Source organism: Telmatherina bonti (assembly GCF_933228915.1).
Source record: "Telmatherina bonti genome assembly, chromosome: 2".
In the NCBI taxonomy this organism is placed as follows: domain Eukaryota; kingdom Metazoa; phylum Chordata; class Actinopteri; order Atheriniformes; family Telmatherinidae; genus Telmatherina; species Telmatherina bonti.
The window spans coordinates 13,555,203-13,576,585 of NC_136620.1; the positions used below are offsets into that span (position 1 = coordinate 13,555,203).

The 21,383-nt window shown below is 38.8% G+C and overlaps 1 protein-coding gene across 1 annotated transcript; it reads left to right on the plus strand.

Moving 5' to 3' along the window:
• The first annotated feature begins 1,485 nt into the window (after positions 1 to 1,485).
• Positions 1,486 to 21,067, plus strand: anpeplb (alanyl (membrane) aminopeptidase-like b). The gene is made up of 20 exons (XM_079250614.1): positions 1,486 to 2,647; positions 3,906 to 4,048; positions 4,212 to 4,348; positions 4,535 to 4,655; positions 5,701 to 5,855; positions 5,999 to 6,112; positions 8,809 to 8,952; positions 9,726 to 9,791; positions 10,417 to 10,482; positions 10,573 to 10,718; positions 12,472 to 12,551; positions 13,448 to 13,581; positions 14,631 to 14,686; positions 15,050 to 15,197; positions 15,424 to 15,512; positions 16,639 to 16,749; positions 17,461 to 17,628; positions 17,727 to 17,867; positions 19,840 to 19,903; positions 20,437 to 21,067. Exons 1-20 carry the CDS (start codon positions 2,043 to 2,045, stop codon positions 20,587 to 20,589), a joined length of 2,841 nt encoding a protein of 946 aa, XP_079106740.1. The 5' UTR covers positions 1,486 to 2,042; the 3' UTR covers positions 20,590 to 21,067.
• Positions 21,068 to 21,383: the final 316 nt, after the last annotated feature.

Consider the following 21,383-nt stretch of genomic DNA (forward strand, 5'->3'; position numbering starts at 1 on the left):
CAGCTTGAGCCCTTTGCACAAATGAGACACGAGATCAGAGTAAAACATGCAGCAAATATTTACTGATCAGTCGTAACATTTGAACTAAACGGTATGAATATACAAAGAAAGAATTAGCAATCAGGGCAAAGTTGAGGTGTAGTGCAGGATCAAAGAAGCAAACTTAAAGCTCTTCTTTTGAAATTAGCCGAAAACTGAAGCCGGTTTTGTGTCTCTCCCTTCTGCAGTAGCTGCGGACTATTTCGCCCGGTCAGACAGCCGGTGTTAAGCTGGTGTAATTCCACACACAGCCTGCCAGGAATGCAAAATAAGTCTTAATTCCAGCACATGGCCACATTTTTGTCTCCAAACTTTTGACAGCCTGTTTTTAAGGCTGTTTTCTTGCTGGTATTGAATCACATCTATGTGCTTCTCCTTAAACTAAAAAAGCAAGTGTTTAAAAAAAACAAAGAAAAAGTGTCTTGCTTGACTTTAAAAAGAGAAAATCTGCAGCTTTTGTCAAACCTTCTGCACATTCCCCGTTGCTGTCTCAGAAAGCCGACCCACCGAGTTCCAGCTGTTTTTTTTTTTTTAAATGATGTTTTATTTTTACCTGAAGTTCAGCCGCCTGTGGAAAAATCCAGTCAGTGAGATTTGCAGTTTTCTTCCTGATCAGCAGAGGTCGATATTCTCAAAGATTTGACCACAAACATGGTTGTGTTTACAGCTGCACAGTGGAAACCGGTGCAGTGACTGATGTGCTTTGTGATATTTATACATGTGTGTTTGACATTTCACAGGGTTTTTCCAACAGAATTCTCATTTGTTTTTGTTAAGTTTCCATCGTTGGTGTGCGTCAGTTCAGATGTGCTGAATGATTAAAGTTATGACCGTCATTCTGCTATCTAAGGAATTAATTCCTCCTACACAGGAGGAGGCCCTGACATTTCAACATGTTTGAACATCTGGTCCACTTTTTTCTCATAATAAAAAGATTGAGCTTTTGCCTTTCGTTGTTTTATGTAAACACCAGAGTTGTGTTTCTACTCACTTCTCTGAACTTGTCAACATCATGTGCAGATAAGTAACACCGCCAGCATTTGGTTTAAATGCTAACGTGACAGAAATGCTGGCTCCACCTGACTCCAAATTCACCTCTGAGTTTCTTACTTTTGTTTCTCAACTCCAACGGGAATGTCTGTTCTGGATGCAATCAACCGCAGTTTCTTGCGTCTTTCCCTCTTCCCCCATTTGCCTTTGCCATTTTAAACCTCCTGAGGTGATAAATGTGCATGTGCTGTGGTCAAGATAGTCATGACTCCCTGTGGATGCTTCCCTGCATATTCAATGATTTCCCAAATCCAAATTTCTCTATTCCCCTCCTCGTTCTGAGTGTCTCTCTCTCCTTCTTTTTCTGTTCACCTTTTTCTTCCAGCCCCCTGACAAGTCCTCCCCTTCATATGCCTCTAGCTTGCTGGGAGTTTGTCAAATCTCACAGAATCTGCGTAGAGACAAATGTTTGAACCCTGCTGCAGTGAGGACTTTCCTACTGACTTGCCTAAGACAAAGACTGTGGCTTGAAACTCTGGACGTCTCCAGTTCCAATCAAGCGATGGCCTCCCCTTGAGGGATTTCCTTGTGCTATGTGAGACATTTGATTTTTTGACATATGATTGTTTGAGCAGTGTGGTCATAGATGGGGAACGTGAGGTGGAGTGTGATGGACTGGAGAGTGCAGTGGAAGGATTAAGAGCTCCCTCAGGTTTACCTAAACCCTGCATGAGCGAGAAAACCACAGTAACCACCTCCAGATGTTTGAGAGCACAGCCTGACTGATTATCGACGATGGACATTGCCCTCTTCACACAACAACACTTACTTTTTCTGTCTTTGGCTGTGGCCAAGTTAATGCTTAATCTAAGTTCAGACCCTTAATTGCTGAGGCCAAGCCCTGTTTATGAGAGAAAGGTTACGTAGATCAGATCAGTCAGTGGAGACCAGAACCAGACAGGCTCAGAGACTCATCGGGAACACCTCGGGACTGACCAAAGGAGGCAGCCACGATGCCGTACTCCGGCATTTCCAAGATTATCGCCGGTGCTTTTGCCGTTCTTTCAGTCTCTTCCATCGCCGGCCTCCTCACCATGGTCATCATATACAAAACTGAGATCGGTCCGATGAATCCGACACCTCATCCAACCCCGGTGGTCACCACCACATCACCACCACCGGTCATGCGATTGCCCAAAAACCTTAAACCTTATAGCTACGAGATCGTCATCCAGCCTCAGCTCTACACGAGAATCATAGAGGAGGTGAACGTCACAACCCCCAACCAGACGTTGCTCTTCACTGGAAACTCCACCGTCAACTTCCACTGTGTCCAAACAACAAATTCAATCTACCTCCACAGCAAGGACCTGGCTGTTTCTTCTCCGCGCGTGATGGAAAAAGGCACAAACAAGATCATCAATGCTAATCAGCCAATTCTGCATCAAGATGAAAGCAACTTCTTGGAGATCCAGCTGAAGGATAATCTGGTGGCGGGAGGGAACTACAGTTTGTTTCTGGCTTTTGAGGGAGCCATATCGGATAGTCTGGAGGGGCTCTATCTAAGCACATATATCGAAGGTAGCCCAGCTTATGAAGGGGACACAAATGCAGAGAGGTAAGTAACAAAGATGATCAGTTTATGGTATCGGACATATTTAGCTGTACAAACCTCGCTTGGTGACTTTAAGACAAACAGTGGGGAAAATTTAAACATGTTTGGGTATTCACTATAGTCAGTGTCAGTTTTGAATCTAAATCTGATTAAAGATATGGCTTCACTTCCGCCTAGATTATGAGTTGTGGTCACTGACATTGTTATTTGAAACGTTACTCAAAACTTTTCCCCAAGAACATTGGTCAGTTTCTGGAGATACTAAACCCATAAAATGGAAACCATATGACACTGAACCCAAAGGTTTTAGCAGACGTTCAATTCTTATGCTAATATTTTAGACAAAATAATAACAGGAACATTCACATCACATCCTATTTGAAAAGTAAAACTTTTCATGTGATTCATCAGGCCTGAAAAGGTTAAGCAGCACAAAAGGCAAAATCCCGATGTCAAACTGCTTTTATGACATTTCTAAGGATAATGTTATATCTAGAAAACAAATACATTAAAACCCTGTAAAACATTCATGTTTCCATTAGTGTAAAGTCAACTTCATCATTTTTATAAGAACTATAGTATCTCAGCCATGTTAGTTTCTACTTGACTGAGATATTTTCTCTATCATGTCATTGAGATTTATATAAGAGATGGTTAAAAAAAAAAACAAAACAAAAAAACAGGCAGACACATAAATGCTTCATTATAAAATACACAAACCCTAAAATAAAGAAGTGCAAAAACATGAAACAAGCACCTAAATGATTTAATGTTGTTTTATAACACATGCTTCTAGGAAAGAATAAAAGTTTGAAGTTTTTATTCTTTTAAATAAAACATTTATAAGAGTAGATAAATTCATCTGCATATTTTTATACAATCTCATTTCATGGGTTTAAAACAGTTTTTGAAAAATATTTATATTTCATCTTCATTTGTTCAAAATACCATTGAGGATGTGTTAATATTATTTCATTTGCTTTAGTGGACTCTGCAGCAGTGTAACAAAAATGGTCTGAAAATAAGTTCATCGTAAAAGTACATTAAATGTGCTCCAGCTTTTTTAAAAAAAAATGTATTCTTTAGTGAAGACAACTACCTCATCTATATACTATTTCTTCTTCTGTCAGTAATTTAAAAGCTGCACATATTAGATTATCATAATGGCATTTTTTAAAAAAATAGGAAACCACTTTCTCGTCTTTTTTTTTTTAATCTTCTGACATATTTCATGGTAATAAACGACTGGTTCTGTATTCAGATTCCTTGCTACCACAAATTTGGAGCCAACAGATGCAAGAAGATTGTTTCCTTGTTTTGATGAGCCAGAAATGAAGGCTGTTTTTCATGTAACAATTATCCACAAGCTAGAGACACATGCTCTCAGCAACGGACTGAAATTAGGTAAGAAGAGTGTGTGTGTGTGTGTGTGTGTGTGTGTGTGTGTGTGTGTGTGTGTGTGTGTGTGGAGGGTGTATTCTGTCATAAGTGCTGTAGTGGTGCCTGCTGCAAAAAGTTCGATGTAATCCTTGTTTATTTTCATCCAGCATTATTTCCTCTCTTCCAGTCTCTAATATTATAGATGACGAATGGAAATACACTCGTTTTTTCCCATCACCAAAGATGTCGACCTACTTGTTTGCCTTCACGGTTTCAGAGTTTCAAGATTCAGTCGAATCTCAGTCTAATCGTGTGAAAATAAAAGTAAGTGTAGCCCCATGATCACCTCCGACCATAAATCTTTTCCTGTCTGTATGAATTTTATTGATGAACTATAAATACACAACAAAACTTCTGCCATGTCTCTTCTTTCGAACTGTCATTCATCTTGTTTGCTTGAGCTGAAAGCAGCTGATTTTAGTCGTAAACCTGTGTGTTCTTCTCACACAGACTTATGCTCGGCCTGAAGCCATTGCAGCAGGACAAGCTGATTATGCCGCCAACATCACCGGAAAGATCCTCACATTCTACGAGAACCATCTTGAAATGGATTATGGAATGAACAAGCTTGGTAAGACTTCATATGGAAATGTTATTATGGAATTGGTGAGGAGTTAACTAAGTTGTGGTCAGTTTCAAGAGACCAGATGCTAGATTCTTAATTGTTTTAAAGCATCCAGATCTGTAACTAACTAAGAGGTACAGGAAAGGTAAAGTCTATGTTCATTATTGGATCCCAAACATCTCTTACAATGTGGAGATCTATGAAGGAAGAAAAATTTCTCTCAATGCCATCAGTGACTGCTACAGAAAAATTGGCAGCCCAGCTTATTGACAGCGCTGCAAATACGGTGCAAAAAGATGGGATCTGATCAAGATTAGCCTGTTGATCTGAATAAATCTGCTCATAAATTAATCATTCCTACAGACGCATGTCAGACTGTTGCTTCCTCATAGCTTATTTTCCATTCATTAATAAGAAAAGTCAGATGACTCATGACTGCCTTCTCAGATGCCTTGATTATCTGTTGATGTAATTTTGTGAGCATTGTGATGCGTCTCATAAAATTTGAAATTTTTCGTACCAATAGCATGTTTTCAGGGCCTGCTGAGCCTCATTTATTTCCACATTCATTAGCATTAACTTTCATTACGACATTCATAAACTGACCAGAATTGAAATATCTAAAAAGGCCGAAACACACACACACACACACACACATATATATATATATATATATATATATATATATATATATATATATATATATATATATATATATATATATATATATATATATATATATATGTGTGTGTGTGTGTGTGTGTGTGTGTGTGTGTGTGTGTGTGTATACCTTTCTTGGGAATGTTCAGTTTTTAACCCTTTAAAAGCTCATAATTCTCTGAGTTTATTACTTAAACAAACAACATAATCATAAGCTTACATAAATGTCTTGAGCATAAAAATATAACCAATTAATACATAGTTTATACAGTTAGGACCCAAACAGAAGGAAATGAAAATGTTTTGGTATGTCTCACATCACCAATATATAAGGTGCAAAAGTCAATCATATCTTCACATTCATATCTTCACATTTGTGTGATTTCTTTAGACCAAATTGCACTGCCGGACTTAGTTCCCATGGCAATGGAAAACTGGGGACTGGTCACATACCAGGAAGGAGTTTTGCTCTATGCAGAAGGAGTATCTTCACTGTTGCACAAGGAAGTAATCTGCAATATTATCGCTCATGAGCTGGCACACCAGGTAAGAGGAAATAGTGTTTGTGTGTTCTCATGATGATAAAGTTATTGAAACTAAACTATACAGTATGCAAACAAAAGAAGACAGAAGCGTGTGAGGCCAAAATATCTTTGTGTTGATGATCCCTTTCCTCATTTTGTCAACAGTGGTTTGGAAATATGGTGACACTGAAGTGGTGGAATGAACTTTGGCTCAATGAGGGCTTTGCTACCTACATGTCATACTTTGCCGTGGACAATGTTGAACCTTCATTTAAAATAGTAAGTTCCATGAACATGTCATCATTCAGTGTTTGTACAATGTATTATGTAAAACCTTACTGGGATTACTGCTATAGAAGCCTGAATTCATTTTCTTTTATTTTCCCCTTGCATTTTTCATCAAGTTAAACGGAGCATTTGCTGTGTAAGTGTGGGCTACAATTTGAGACCTACTCGTTGTGTGTTACATTTTTTAGAGTTAAGCTTGCAAGCATTGCTATTAAAAACTCCCTTTTCATTGCAGAACATAGCGCCATGACAGTATGTGATATACTCTGAAACTGATGAAACTTGTTATGGTTTCTATGATCCAATTAAGATTGTTTGCACATCATAAATCATGTCTGTGTGGATTTCCAGTCTTCCCTGTAAGGTCTTTTAAAACAAATTCAACTGAACTTTCCCCTTTCATCCATGTAACATCCTCGGTTCTGGCTGATTAATAAGGACTCCCAGGTATTTAACCTCTTGTCGAGGTCAATGAGTATCTTCAACCTTTTCCCAGTAAGTTAGAACTGAGGAATCTTCTTCTCAAAGTTTTGGGAATCAACGATCATCATATCTGTGTCAGCATAGGTCACAGTGACTAAAAAATCTAACATTCTCGTGTTTTATATTAACACACCTACATGCATGCACTTTTCCATTGTGTATTATATGTGACTTGCATCTCATTCTCACAGTTTAAAAACCTCTTAAGTACAATCCAGGTAATATTAAAGCAACACCAATGACACAAAAGGTGATTCCAAATTAAATCAAGCTCAATTAACGTAGGCTGTTTTCTTTTTTTTTTTCTATTTTATTTGTTCTTTATTTGACCAGGCAGATAATTAAGACCTGTCTTATTAATGCTGATTAGGAAAAAATAAGTATTAACCTATAAAACTTGCAAAAGTCACCCAAACATTCCTAGCTGGACACAGTTCCTCTCATCAATTTTAAACCAATAGTTTCTGTAGCTCCTGTAACCCTGCTATTAAAACACAAGCTTGGAGATGAAAACCCACAATGACCCGAACATTTAAAAAAATACAAAGATAAAACATAAAACACTAAAATTAGTGGCAACTCTGCTCAGTCCTGATCCTGCCAACAACGCTAAAAATTAATGTCAAGTGGCCAGGGCATGTTAAAACATAAAATAAATAAATAAAATAAAAACAGGTAAAACTAACAGTCCTCCAAGCCACGTTGGTCCTTTTAAAAATCAGGGGGAGTTAGTAGCAGCACAGCAATCCATTAAAAACACATGCAATAAAACAATTCCATTTAAAGCCATGCATTTAACCCCCATCACATTTACATCAGGGAAAAGTCAGTGGCCTAAATGACAGTGTCATCAGCATAGAGGCGAAATAATGACCCACAGGATAATCAATCAAGGGGCCATGAGGTTCACCCTTAATGGCATAAATACACTGAGAGATGACATGTTGCAACTGAACATTTTACTAGTATTTAGATACATTTGAGACTCACCAGCCACATTTGCCAATTCTGTGGGGGGGGGATCCCAAGGCTTTCCCATGCCAGCCAAGAGATACAATCTCTCCAGCATGTCCTGGGTCTTCTCCGGGGTCTCCTCCCACAGAGATGTGCCCAGAACACCTCAGGGAGGCGTCCAGGAGGTATCCTGAGTAGATGCCCAAGCCACCTCAACTGGCTCCTCTCAGTGTGGAGGAGCTCATCACACTATCTCTAAGGGAGAGCCCGGCCACCCTGTGGATGAAACTCATTTCAGCCGCCTGTATACGAGATCTCATTCTTTCGGTCACAACCCACATCGAGAGCTTCGCCTTCTGACTCAGCTCCTTCTTTACCACGACAGACCGGCACAGAGTCCGCATTACTGCAGATGCTGCACCGATCCGTCTGTCGATCTCCCGCTCCATCCTTCCCTCACTCGTGAACAAGACCCCGAGATTTTTAAACTCCTCCACTTGAGGCAGGACCTGACTCCTGACCCGGAGAGGGCAATCCACGCTACTCCGGCTGAGGACCATGGTCTTAGACTTCGAGGTGCTGATTCTCATCCCAGCTGCTTCACACTCGGCAGCGAATCGCTCAAGTGAGAGCTGGAGATCACGACCAGATGAAGCCAACAGGACCATGTCATCTGCAAAAAGCAGGGACCCAATCCTGAGGCTACCGAGCCGGATCCCCTCAACACCTCGGCTACGCCTAGAAATTCTGTCCATATAAGTTATGAACAGAATAAATAAAGAGCACATTGCACCAAACCCTATGGCTCCTCCTGCAGATGGTGAGCCCATGAGCTTGAAAGGGTTACAGCCCGGCCACCAGACACTCGCTCTCGTGCCCCACTCCCAGGCCTGGCTCCAGAGGGGGACCCCAGTGACCAACATCCTGGCAAGAGAAAATTTCCGCCCATGATCATAGTCATCACAGAGGTCTTTGAGCGGCACTTAGTCTGGTCCCTCCCCTAGATACCTGTTTGCCATTGGTGACCCTACCAGGGGCATAAAGCCTCTGACAACATAGCTGCTAGGATCTTCAGGACACACAAACCCTTCCCCCATTATAAGGTGGCAGCTGAGGGAGGAGATTTTGAGATCCATGTCTGTCAAAATGAATGGATTAATATATAAAAGCTATTAAAATATTATGTACATGGCAGTATAGTCACATCCTCCAGTGCCATATCATTCAACAGTTTTATCTGTTTTCTTCAGAAAGAAGCAATGATTATGTACGACCTCCATATGGCATTTGAGGAGGATGCTCTGGCCTCCTCTCATCCTCTCAGTCCTCCACCAGAAGATGTTGAGACCACTTCTGAGGTTGTTGGGATGTTTGATGCTATCAGCTACTGTAAGGTAAAGTATAAAAGCAATGAAGACTTTGACAACAAGCAACAAGACGCCAACCAACCCTTAAACATATTAGTTCATCGTTGTGCTTTACAGTTGGATAGAGGAAAAGATTCCCCAGTTTGCAACAAGCATCTACTTTTGTTGAACTTGGTTAATCTGTCCTGAGCTGATGGTTATAAAATGGCTTTATCTTTGCTTATATGTTCACTGGCAAACTTCCACTCTGCAGTGATGTTTTATTTTTGCACAGGAAAGCCTTTTAAATACCCTAGCTTTCAATAAGGTTGAAAACATGCAATCTTTTTTGGAATCTACACACAAAACCTCAGAACAAATAGGTGCAGAGTTACCTGCAGATCATGGGCAAAAGGCAAAAGTTAATGAAAATTTAGTCATGCTTTTGGCTACAATTTAATTAGGCAGTTTATGTATATTTTTTGTGGCTGCTTTTCTTTTCCCAGGAGTAATTTACTCTAAATAATGTGGATATTGTTTTAAATCCATCACCAGACTCACAGGCTCCCAGAACCATTGTCTTTTTTTTTTCTCTGAAAGCTTTAGAAAGCTCCTCAGATCTTCTGCGTTTAAATAGCAAAAAATATGCAATGATGGCAGAGCAGTTGACATTTGTTTAACCTTTTTACTTTTATGAATAAGCACTGTTTCGCATTGGGAGAAATTTCCACTTGTCTAAGTTTATTGCTGAGGCTTTTATCAGATATACTTATTTTTAATCGTTTGTTTATATTTTCATATACTTTGTGTTTACTTCACAGGGAGCGATAGTGCTGAGAATGCTGGCCGACACTGTGGGAGAAAGGGTTTTCAACAACGGGATCAGAGTAAGCATCGTTGCATAGAGTGGCCTGAATATTTTCAGACGCCTCTGGCGGGGTTCTGCAGTGTTACATCTCTTTGACCCAAGACTAAAGGTGACCTCTGACCCTGACTTCATAACCCTGACTGATTAGAGTTCAGACAGGAACTCTGTTTTGTATCTGGAATAAATGAGGTGTCATAAACGACTTTCATCATGGGTGGGGAAGTAGACCACCAGAAAGAAGCCTTCTCCGTTGACGCTTCAAATAACTGACTACATATCATAATTCTCTTTGTCTATTTTGCTTTTCTGTGTTTTTATATGTCCAATTTGCTGCCAGTTTCCATTTATGGTGTAAGTATATGATGATATGTGAATAGAATACTAATTTCAACAAATATGGCTATATAACTTTCCAAAAATGAGGCTTTTAGTGACTTGATCTGTTCAAAAGATGACAGAATGATATTTTTAAGGTAGTTTTTTTGTTGCATTTATCTTATTAAAGAGTAAATCCTGTTGAATTGATTACAAACGTGTCTTCCTTTTTCATTAAATTAAGCTCTAATTGAAATAATCCTGAATATAAGTATTTTAAGCTTAGGATCTCATTTTTCTTTTTTTTTGTTGTGTTTTTAATATTTTAGATGTACCTCAAGACCTTCAAAGGAGGAAATACGGTGCAGAAAGATCTCTGGGATTCCATACAGTTGGTAAGAAACTGGGCACTTGCAGTAACAAGACATCTTCAATATCTCGAAATATAAAAAGAATTACAACTTGATTAATGTTAATATTGACAGGTAAGAAATGATGATAATCACTTCAGCGTTTCCAATATAATGGAACCTTGGACCAAACAAACAGGCTATCCTGTTATCACCATCAACACTGACAACGGAGAAATCTACCAGAAGCGGTTCCTCTTCAACAACACCGCTGAATCCAGGTATGTGCTTTGGTTTTTCATCCTTTTCGGAAAGCATAAAGCACTACAGTGTCTCTCCGTAAAATACTGCTGTAAAGAACTGTGGACCAACTGTGACTTTTTTTGTACTTGAGAGCAGATTTAAAGACTTGTTGTTTACAGTTCTGGTTGTTTAGACCTGCTTGTGCCACCACCATGTCACAGATGTGACAGATGGGGTACAAATAAGACATGGGACAGAGTGGCCAAATATTGTTTAGAGACTGATTCAGGCCTTGCAAGGCTAATGGTGGTAAACTGGGAACAAGTGGAACACGATGCTAAAAGGTTATTCTCATTTACCATATCATTGCTTAAAACATTTTCCAATAATTCCACATGTACTTAAGAAGTGATGCTGTTCCAGATAATTCTTCATTTCTAAAGTTAGCTTGGAAAAATATGCTGATATCCAGCATGACTGGATGGTAATTACTTATTATTGTTATCCTAAAAATGTATTCTTTGTGGAAGAATTAGTTGCTTTTTATGGGATCAATCACATGCTCTTACCCAAAATTTCAATATTCCTCTTAATACGACCGTACAACTGTGTACCTGTTGCGTACATTTTCCGCTCCTCTATTATTCATGTATCCTGATGTTCTCCTTTCCTGAGGGAATGAACACAAAGAGAAAAAATTATGCAATCTATTTTCAGCCTTGCATAATGAGTGGAGCAGAACTAGTCTCCCCAGGCTAGCAGGGACTAGCATCTCCATGCTAATGGCTAGCATTCCTGGTCTCTAGCACCTGTAGTCAAGCTATTTGTGCTCCTACAAAATATTTAGGAGGAGGTGCTTATCATGACGAGAAAGGTCCTCCTAAGTCCAATTTCAATTCAGCTGCATATAACAGCTAAGTCACTGACTTAGCTGCAGTCAGCTAAATCACTGGCTAACAGTCTCATCCTGGCAAACCCGTCTCTCATCAACCAACAGGTGGATGTTTCACAACTAAAAACTATTTTTAAAACTTGATACACTGAATATGATTAAAACAGAGGAGTAAAAGCTGTCTGAAATGGGAGCCAGTGTTAGGCTTAACTAGATTGGCAGTAACTTAACAGTATTTGGTTACGTAACTCCTTAAAGTAAAGTAATTAGTTGATGTCATATGTGTGTTTTTATGGATTTAATAAAGGCAGTTTACATTAGAAACATAGCTTGACAGTAGACAGGAAATCACAATGTTGGAACAGTTTATGGTTGATACTGTGGGAAGGTTCATCTTTCATTTGTTTACCTGGACTATCTCCGATCATAAATCTCTCTTCCAACTGCAGCACATTTGTAACATTTGTAATCATTTGTAAAACAAATGACTGAAAAGGCACTTTCTTGAGTCTGTTCCAACTGTGAAAACAGGGAAAGTTGCTCCCTCAAGTCCAACTTATTTGCATTTTTTCTGCCTGGCCTGCATGAAATCATAGCCGCTGATTGCATTAGATCATACATTTGGCTCTGCGGAGTGTTTTAAGGCACTGTTTCATAACTATGTATGTCATAGTGCTGTTGTGATAAGTTGCATAATGATTTAACCATTGGTGTCCTGGTTTCAAGCCACATTCACCACATCCAGACCAAAGTTCTGGACTCATAGAACTAACAGTAAGCTATTGAAAACAATCTGTTCATTATGAGGCTCTGCACCTTTGTCATCTTTGATATCAAAACTGCACTCTTTAGCTTTGGCATAATGTTCTTATTATATCCTTTTCTTTTTCTCTGTTTAGTCACTGGTGGCCCATCCCAATTAGGTATATGAAAGAAGACTCTAAACCTTCATTTCTCTGGCTGGATTCAAGAGGCCCAGGTAACATACAGTAACACACAACAAGGCCTGGTATTTATAGAGCATCTCAGAAAAAAACACATGTTTCGACAGCGTTGTTTTCATATTTCAGAATATTTTTTGTCCTTCACCTTCTGTTTTATTACAATCACAGTAACCTACAAAGATTTGTAGACATCCTGCAGCCATAATGAGTTTAAATGCGACACAAGTCCAGTGGAAGTGTAGCAAGTCCACAAGAGACACTTACTGAAAGAGCCCGTCATGCCTCTTTGGGCTCAGATTGCCAAACTGTCTACAAAGAGAGATAAAATTTTGTAAAAATAATCAAAATCACTCCAAATAAACATAAGAACTACATTTAGATTAAAAATATCACATCTATCAACACTAAAAATGACCATAAAGACACATGGAGGGAAAAATAAACAACTGTAAGACTTGAATTAAACACTAAATAACAGCTAAAGAAGATACAAGGTGGCTACTATAAGACATTGAATGGCTTTAAAAAGATGGAAAAATCACAAATCCAAACAGGTGACACACTAAAATAACAGAGAAAAATACAAAGAAATATAGAGACAGTTGCAGAGATGTAATGTGAGAGCAATGGGAAAAGTTTGGCATTACAGAGAGGAGCGAAACGACCTAAAAAGACACAAAACAGAGAGCTGTGAAACAATAATCAACCTCCATGAAAAACCAAGCAGTTGTGCACAATACATCTGTTTTAGGTTTAAGTAAAGTAGAGTGGGAGGCATGTATATCACTTTGCCCAGAGGTCCGTGGTCTTAATTTGTCCAGGGACGTACAACACTTTCATTTTTCTTTTTCTTTTTTTTTTTTTAAAAATTGTACTATACAGTGATAATTACTGAAATTAATTTTTTTTTTTTTTTTTGTCTTTGTAACAGTCAAGAAAGAAGAATTTATTTCCAAGGGGGGCGAGTGGATCCTGGCTAACATCGACTCTGTCGGATACTACAGAGTCAATTACAACCTGGAAAACTGGAAGCGGCTCCTGACTCAGCTGGAGAAAGACCCAGATGTGAGTATGGGGGCCAGATAATCAAAAGGAGCATAACACAAACCTGTTTGAGATACTCTTCATTTTTTAAAAGAAAAATAAAGTTTTAAATGCTACTTTTTTACAGGAAATATTACAGGTTTTTGTTTGAAAGCTAAAACCTGAAGTTTTCAGAACAGGGTGCAGATAAAAGGACACTGCTGCGTCATTTTTGGCCTCGCTTGTGCCAACTCACCGGCTCTTTTCATGAGCAACAGTAAAATTAACAAACAAATCCATATTGGATCATATTTGTAAGTGATGGGGAAAAAATGTTCTAGCAAAAGCTGAAAGAGGTTCCTGAAGAAGATCAAACTTGGCTCCAGTTTGACCAGAGAAACCTGGTGGAAAATGAGTTTAACTGGTGAGAAGTTACAGGTAATTAATTTCGGCTTGGAGATCTACCGAATCCCAAAGCAGTGCAGGCATTTACTCTTTCCAAGTGTTGATAATCCTGAACAGATGCTGTGAAAGACACACACACACACACACACACACACACACACACACACACACACACACACACACACACACACAAAGCAAGCAAGTCTTTGAGACTTAGAAATCCCAAAAGGACCGGTGACGGTGTGGGTGCTAAATCTGCTGCTTGTATGACCCGTCACCAGCAGCATTTAGAAAGCAGCGCTTGTTCGTGGATTATTTAAATGATTTTTCAGCCACTGATGCTTCCTGTGGAATAACGTACTTCCCAGATCCCTTGTTAATCTTGTGTCGTCCCGTTTTGTGCGCTCAGCAGATCTTAGTCACACCAACAGCCAAAGCAGATTGCAGATGTATGAAAGCTAACAGGCAGCTCTCCAAGCAGAAGAAGTAAACATGTTAGGATTTAACAGAAATGCTTTGGTTCCTGGTCAGATGGAGCAGGATGGAAGTCAGCTGTGCAAACTTTGAGGATTGGATCAGGGTTTCCTTTCATTTGGCTCGTTGTTTCCCTTTTTTTTTTCAACTGATTATGTAGATATGAGGTTTGATTGTGATCTCTGACCAGAACTTTCTTTTCTCTTTTCCAGCAAATCCCACTGATGAACAGAGGGCAGCTTATTGAGGACGCCTTTAACTTGGCAAGGTACGGATTTACATCCAAACTTTCACGTTTTTAAAGTGGATGATGTCTGTGCCATCATTGTTTTTTCTCTTGTTTTGTACTTTGACACCAAAGCCGAGTTCCTGACATTTAATAAATAACTACTACAAACACTTAAGTCACAAAAAAGATGCATTAAAAAGACATTTCTGGACTGTTATCGTCCTGAGTGTCTGCAGTGCGGTGACACAAAGAGGATGGGGACCTTCCTCTAATGGTGATGAAGTATTAAAAGGTTTTTTTTGTTCTAAAAGGGGACTCTGTATACTGTAGAAAATGTGGTTGGTGACCAAAGCTTCTGAGGTTTTATTTTTCATTTTATTATTATTATTATTTTGTCCTTAGAGCCAAACTGCTGGATGTGGCTCTGGCTCTGAATTCAACTCGCTTCCTCAATAAAGAAAGGGCGTTCCTTCCTTGGGAGTCAGCAGAAAGGAATCTGAAGTACTTCATCCTCATGTTTGACCGCTCTGAGGTGTACGGACCCATGCAGGCACGTGTCCCTCCAGCAATGCAGCTTGTTATATAAAAAAAAGTCTTATCTTGCTTTTTACATTAGTCACTGCAATGACTTGTACGAGGCTTGTAGAGGATGTATTTATTAGACTAAATTATATTTACTTATGTTCAAGTTCATCCATCATAAGACTTTATTAAAGAAATATCGAGGAACTATTTTGTTAAGCCACACACATTTGTGTAAACTTGTTTCCCTACAGCTTTACCTCCGAGAAAAGATCCGAGGGCTGTATGACTTCTTCAGGAACGAAACGGACTCATCGACAGTCCCGGGCGATCACTCTTTGCAGTAAGGAACGACTGATCGGACTCACCTTGAAGATGTTTTTATGGTTTAGACAGAATTTATTCCAGGTTATTCATCAACAGATTCACATGCAAGGAGTTTTATAGATTTATAAATTAGATAAAGGTGAGAAACGCAGATTATTTTGTACATTTGCAGCTTTTTTAGCGATTTGATATGACATATAGCCATCAAACTGCAACCTGATGCCATAACAGCTACAGTTCTCCACAATACAAGGTGATGCAGTTTTAAAGATCCATAAATGGTACCACAAACATTTTCTGCTCTTATTTCCATTTGTTTTTTTTTTTGAAGAAAGATACTAATCCTCAAACAGATTAGTTGAATCTTGACTGCAACAGATGAGCACACACATCTAACACACAAGCACCATTCAGTAAAATGCACTAAATGATGTGCAGTCAGCTGGCACGCGGCGTCTGGCTGGTTGGGAATTGGACCTCAGCACTGTAAAGCCAGTAAACAGGCTGTGACTTACTTATAATGCCCAACAGTTACTATAAGCAGACTCACTTGGTGCTATTTTAACCTTTACCCAACCGCTGCGTCCTGCAGCTGAGTAAAAACCACACCCTACTGATACTAAACCGATACGCTTCAACTTTATTCTAACTTATCTTTCCTCACAGTTGCTGTAAATTCTCATAGAGACGTGAAGAAATCCCAAATTAATCAAACAGTGACGACTAATCAGCCACGTTTGCAGTAACGGCAGGCTGGTGGTTGTGCTGAGCTGCTTCGTCGTTGTACGGCAGCGTTGAAGCGTTTCCAGCGTTTATGTGCGTTTTCTCAGGTGAGACAGTTCTGAGGAACACCAGGAAGTTCTTTAAAGTTGAGGCTCCGCTTTTCTTTTCTTGTTTTTTTTCTGCCGACAGTCAATGTTTTCCAGAATCTTATGGGCTTGAAATTTGTCCTGGAAAAAAAAAACTGCTGATGCGTTTACAGCGGCAGGAATGAGGAAGCTGAATCTCTCTATAGACCCTTCTTATCTTGAGACTCTCATTTTGACTGTTCCATAATCTGGTTCTACTTTTTACACCGACGCAAAAACAAATGAAAAATACCTGATTCATGTGTTTCACTGAAAACTGTGCTTCGTGCTCAGGCACAACCAGATCATCGCCGTAGATGTGGCCTGCTCCAACGGACTCCCAGAATGCATTGAGATGGCTCAGGAGAAGTTTGCTGCCTTGATGGGCACCAACAGCACCAACAGGTATGAAGGATGAGTGTCATTTCTGGTGATTTTCTGAAACACCCGTGTGAAAATGCTCCTACTGTAACAGCTTTCCTCGTATTCTGTAGCTTTACTCCTCAACAGTGATCTAGTGAAGGTAGGTGTGGTCTAATAGTCCCTTGTGTGAGTTTTTGGTGGCTGTTTGAGTATCGTAGTTGCCTTTAAAGCTGCACCTGTTGGGATTTTTAAGCCCTTTCGAGCTGAGATATTTCATGATCTTATTCCTTTTAATGAACGTATTTTCCCAAAGCAAAAAAGTCTGACACTTTTACAGATGGTTATCTTTAATATGCATCATTTCCAGGTGCATCTTTAAAATAGAGACACAGACTTTGTTGTATGTGCTGTATGTACATGCTTGGAGGTGTGTAGCAGGATCGTTACATTTGCATGTGCATGTTTTAAACAGAAATGTGTGTGCATAGAACTGCAGGGCATTGGGGAAAATGTCTGTTCCTCCACGTTTTCCCACGTTCTGTCATAAACAATTTTTTGTCTTCATGGGGCTGCAGATTTTTGTGGTTGTAGTTCTGACAGTAGACTTGTCGGAGAAGGTTTTTTCTGTCTGTCTGAGAATATGCTGATGGGCAGAAAAAGGTCAAATCAAAACTGAAGCGGAAATAAGAAAATGTGAAAACGAGCCTTTCCTCCAGCAGGAAAAATAAATCCCTTGTTGATTTTGTGCTTCAGTATCCATCCCAATTTACGGTCTACAATCTACTGCCAAGCCGTGGCTGCTGGTGGGAAGAAAGAATGGGAGTTTGCCTGGGAGAGGTTTCTGAACTCCAGTGACACCTCAGAGAAGGACCAGCTCAGACATGCTCTGTCCTGCACCAAGAAGACCTGGCTGCTCAACAGGTGATGTTCACAACAACTGCTTCAATAATACACACACCCAAGATAAGGTGAATCCCAAACATCCAGGTCCAATCGTCAGTGTGCTCTTGATCTTGCAGATACCTGGATTACACCTTGGACCCTGAGAAGATACGTCTGATGGATGTTGCTACAACAGTAAACGACGTCGCTGAAAATGCTGCAGGGCAGGCGCTGGCCTGGAACTTTATCAGAGCACACTGGGAGTACGTCAGTCAGGGGTAGGTTGACACTATGCCACACTATGAGATGCAAATGAGTATTTAAGATAGCACCTATTGTGGGTTGGACCAATTTGCACTTAAAAATGAGGATGCAGAGCCAGTCTTTGGGGTTATTTTTATGGGAAAAAAAACTGCCTCCTTACATTTGTAGTATGAGGTTTGATGGCTATAAAGACCTACATGATTGACTGCCTTTTATGAAAATATATACTTTTCTCAGAAAATATGAAATTATTATGATGTAATTAGATAGATTAGGTATTTCTGATCTATATGCTTGTAGTCTTATCTAAAATAAATCCATCATTTAACAGATAAAAGGATCATATCCTATCCAGTCAAGTTTAAAGACCACGATGGCATAAAAATAAAAACCTCTTCAAAATAATTTCTGCCAGATGCAGTTTAGAAACGCCTTTAGTCTGTGTTAAATCCCACCGTTGAACACTGGCAGATTTTCCTACCGAGTTGCCCCACAACCACGGCTAATTTAGCATCTGTTTTACATCCCACCTGTACTCAGAGGTCTCTCCAGCAAGTTAAAGCCAATACAATGTTCCCTCTTGTCTTTCTTGTTTTCGCTTCCTTCAGTAATGCAGTCTAGAGTTTCTTTATGAATCAACCATGGTGCACGTTCAAAACAGCCTGTAAGTTGATATCCAGTTGCTAGCGTGAACTCTGGTGCTAAAGTGAAGTGCTGGGGTGAAAAAGTTTCTTAGTCTTGTGGACATCAGTGGCTCCAGGAATGGACATGGTAAAAGCTCACTGTGTTATGTAATGAGCATGGAGGCAATGCTGCTGTAAGCTGAATAAAAAAAAAGTGTTTTCATATAAAAGTGGCCTTTCCATGAGAAACAAATGTTTAATTCAAAGATGCACATTCATTTTCACAGGTAGATGTAGGTGCAAAAATGGATGAATGTCCAAAATGAAATCAATCTTTGTTCTTTTGCGTTATATATCTATATTTTCTATTAATGAGAGCCGTGTTGCCAGATCTCTAAAATATCCAGGTGCAGGAAATTACTCTTTCCGAGATGCTCACATATTCCCACTATATAAAATCTGTCATTTAGAAGCTGTTGTTTTTATTCTAACATTACATTAACTTGAAGTCTTAACAAATGAATAGTTTCATGGTGAACCAAATTTTCTTTTCAATGCAAATACGAAACACTTTAAGTTCTCTGCTCTTCTGGTATGTAGGATTAAAAAGTAAACATGATCTGTGAGGCTAAAGCTGAAATAAAGTTAAATGATCCAGTCATATTAAATGTATTTAGTAATGCTGAGTTTATGTCTGAAAAAAGTTAAAATGGAGAATACAGGACAGATCTCTTGGCAATATTATCTTAAATAGCTAACGGTAAAAACCACATCAAGTTGTTGCAGACAAAAGAAAAATCAGCTATTTAACCATAAACTTCGGTTCTTTAATCAGTAATGTACAGAAACAGAGGATGACCATCAGCACTGACATTTATCTAGGCTTTAAATTCTGTGTCCTGACCTGCTCTGAGGACCTGAAGAAGCCCCAAGTGTTAGCGTTTTCTGTGTAGCTGCTTCTTTTTCTGAAGCGAGGGCTCAGCGGAGAGCCATAAAGAACCTGCAATAATAAACAGTGGCTTATAAAAAGCAAAAAGAAAAGGGAAAAAAAAACTTGCTCTGTGTCACTGAGTGCAAAGTTCTGGTTGTTTAATCTGTGCTTATCTTCAAGTCTCCATCATAAAGCCTCCACTGTTTGTTCTGTTACCAGGAAGCTGAAATGAATCATATCAAAGTATAAATGTTCACAAGATTCATGAACCCACACCTGAGTTTATCTAAAGTAAATAAACTAATAAAGACTTGATAGTTCTTTTGGATTTACTGATTCTCTGTTATAGTTTATACAGTAGACATTTCTTTAATCCATCTGATGAAATATGAGTAACTGAGTTAAAGTTCTGTATCCTGATACTTTTTCTAGTGATCCAGCGATGCTGATCGAGGGAGTGACCAGAAGATTCTCCACTAAATTCGAGCTGGAGGAGGTAATTTACCGTTGTTCTTGCTGAAGCAATGACAGTAGTATCAGATGGATTTTTGAGTTTTTCCACATACAAAATGATGATTACTTTTAATCCAAATGAGTAACTGGAAACGCCCTGATACCTTATCATTAACCTATGTCATCGTGATGTCATCATGTCTACATGTTGTTGGGGTTTTTTTTTTACCCACCTTTGATCCGGGATCCAAATTAACTCTGATGAGGTGTTCATCATTCAGCCATAACCTCCAGTTTTAAATGTGTTCATTTAAATTATTCTTTTAAAAGCTTTAAATATATAAATATATGGTTATTAATTCTTTTTTTAGACTATTAAATTTTCACCAACATCTAAATCGGGACGAAAGCACATGGTGACAGCCTTAGTATATACCGTTTAAATCATTGTCTCAGCTAAAAATATGACAATAAACTTAATGACTTTACATGTTTTATGTCTCATACAGTAAAAACACAACTTGCCTACTGAAAATGTTTTTATTTTGACACTGTGTATCATGTGTTTGTTTGCAGCTGCAGCGTTTTTCAGCAGATTATGGGGCGCATGCTGCCTACAGAGCCGCCCAGAGGGCCATAGAGCAAACCCAAGTCAACATAGAGTGGGTCAACGACAACAAGGACGTTGTCCTGGAGTGGTTTGAAAGAGAAACTGCACATTTAGAATAACAGTAACATTAAACGTAGTGTTTCAGAGTCTCTCGGATCAGTTCTGTTGTCCGTTTTCAGACCAGCTGCTGGATATTAATGAAGAATCAGCAAACTGAACCATGACTGTGCAACATTTTATGAATCACAGACAAGGACAGAAGTGTGGTAGTGTTTATGTAAATATTAATGTGCATTATTTATATAGTATATTTTCAGTGGAAACAGTGAGAATATAAGATTTTAACTCCTGTTTTTGAACTTAATGCACAAGCTGCTTGTACAGGATCAGCCCATTATAAGTTGTATCTTTGAATTAAAAAAAGCAAAGATCAAAATCCTTTTTTCTTGTTGCTGCTGCCTATTTGTCATCATGATATCATAATGGATGTATGTACCCAGTACCCAGGAGTTGTGCTGCTCTGATTCAACTTAAAACCTGCAAAAAAAAACAACACAATAGCTAAATTTTAACAGCATCCTCAATCTTAACAAACATTGCTTGGATTTACACAAGTCTTCATGTGTATTATATTTGTAATAATCAATGAACCAAATTATTTTTTTGGAAATTGTTATTTTTAATAATAAAACAATATTGTAAAAAGCAGCCTCTTCGCTTTATTATGAGAAAAATTTTACAGGAAATGATTAATTATGTGTGTCTGGACTTTAGTCAGTATTTTCTTTTTATTTTGATCATCAGGCTGTTTTCTAAGCATCTGTTTATTGTCCTAAAATTCAATACCTACGTCCACATTTTTTTTATCTTTGTTACAAACAGAACACAGCTTTCCAAACAAATAAAAGAAAAA

Bases quoted from the DNA above. Each gene is read 5' to 3' on its own strand.
- anpeplb (XM_079250614.1), top strand. From the start codon at position 2,043: ATGCCGTACTCCGGCATTTCCAAGATTATCGCCGGTGCTTTTGCCGTT. The intron at 5,856-5,998 runs GTAAGAGGAAAT...TTTTGTCAACAG, and splicing joins CTCATGAGCTGGCACACCAG to TGGTTTGGAAATATGGTGAC. The intron at 9,792-10,416 runs GTAAGCATCGTT...TTAATATTTTAG, and splicing joins TTTTCAACAACGGGATCAGA to ATGTACCTCAAGACCTTCAA.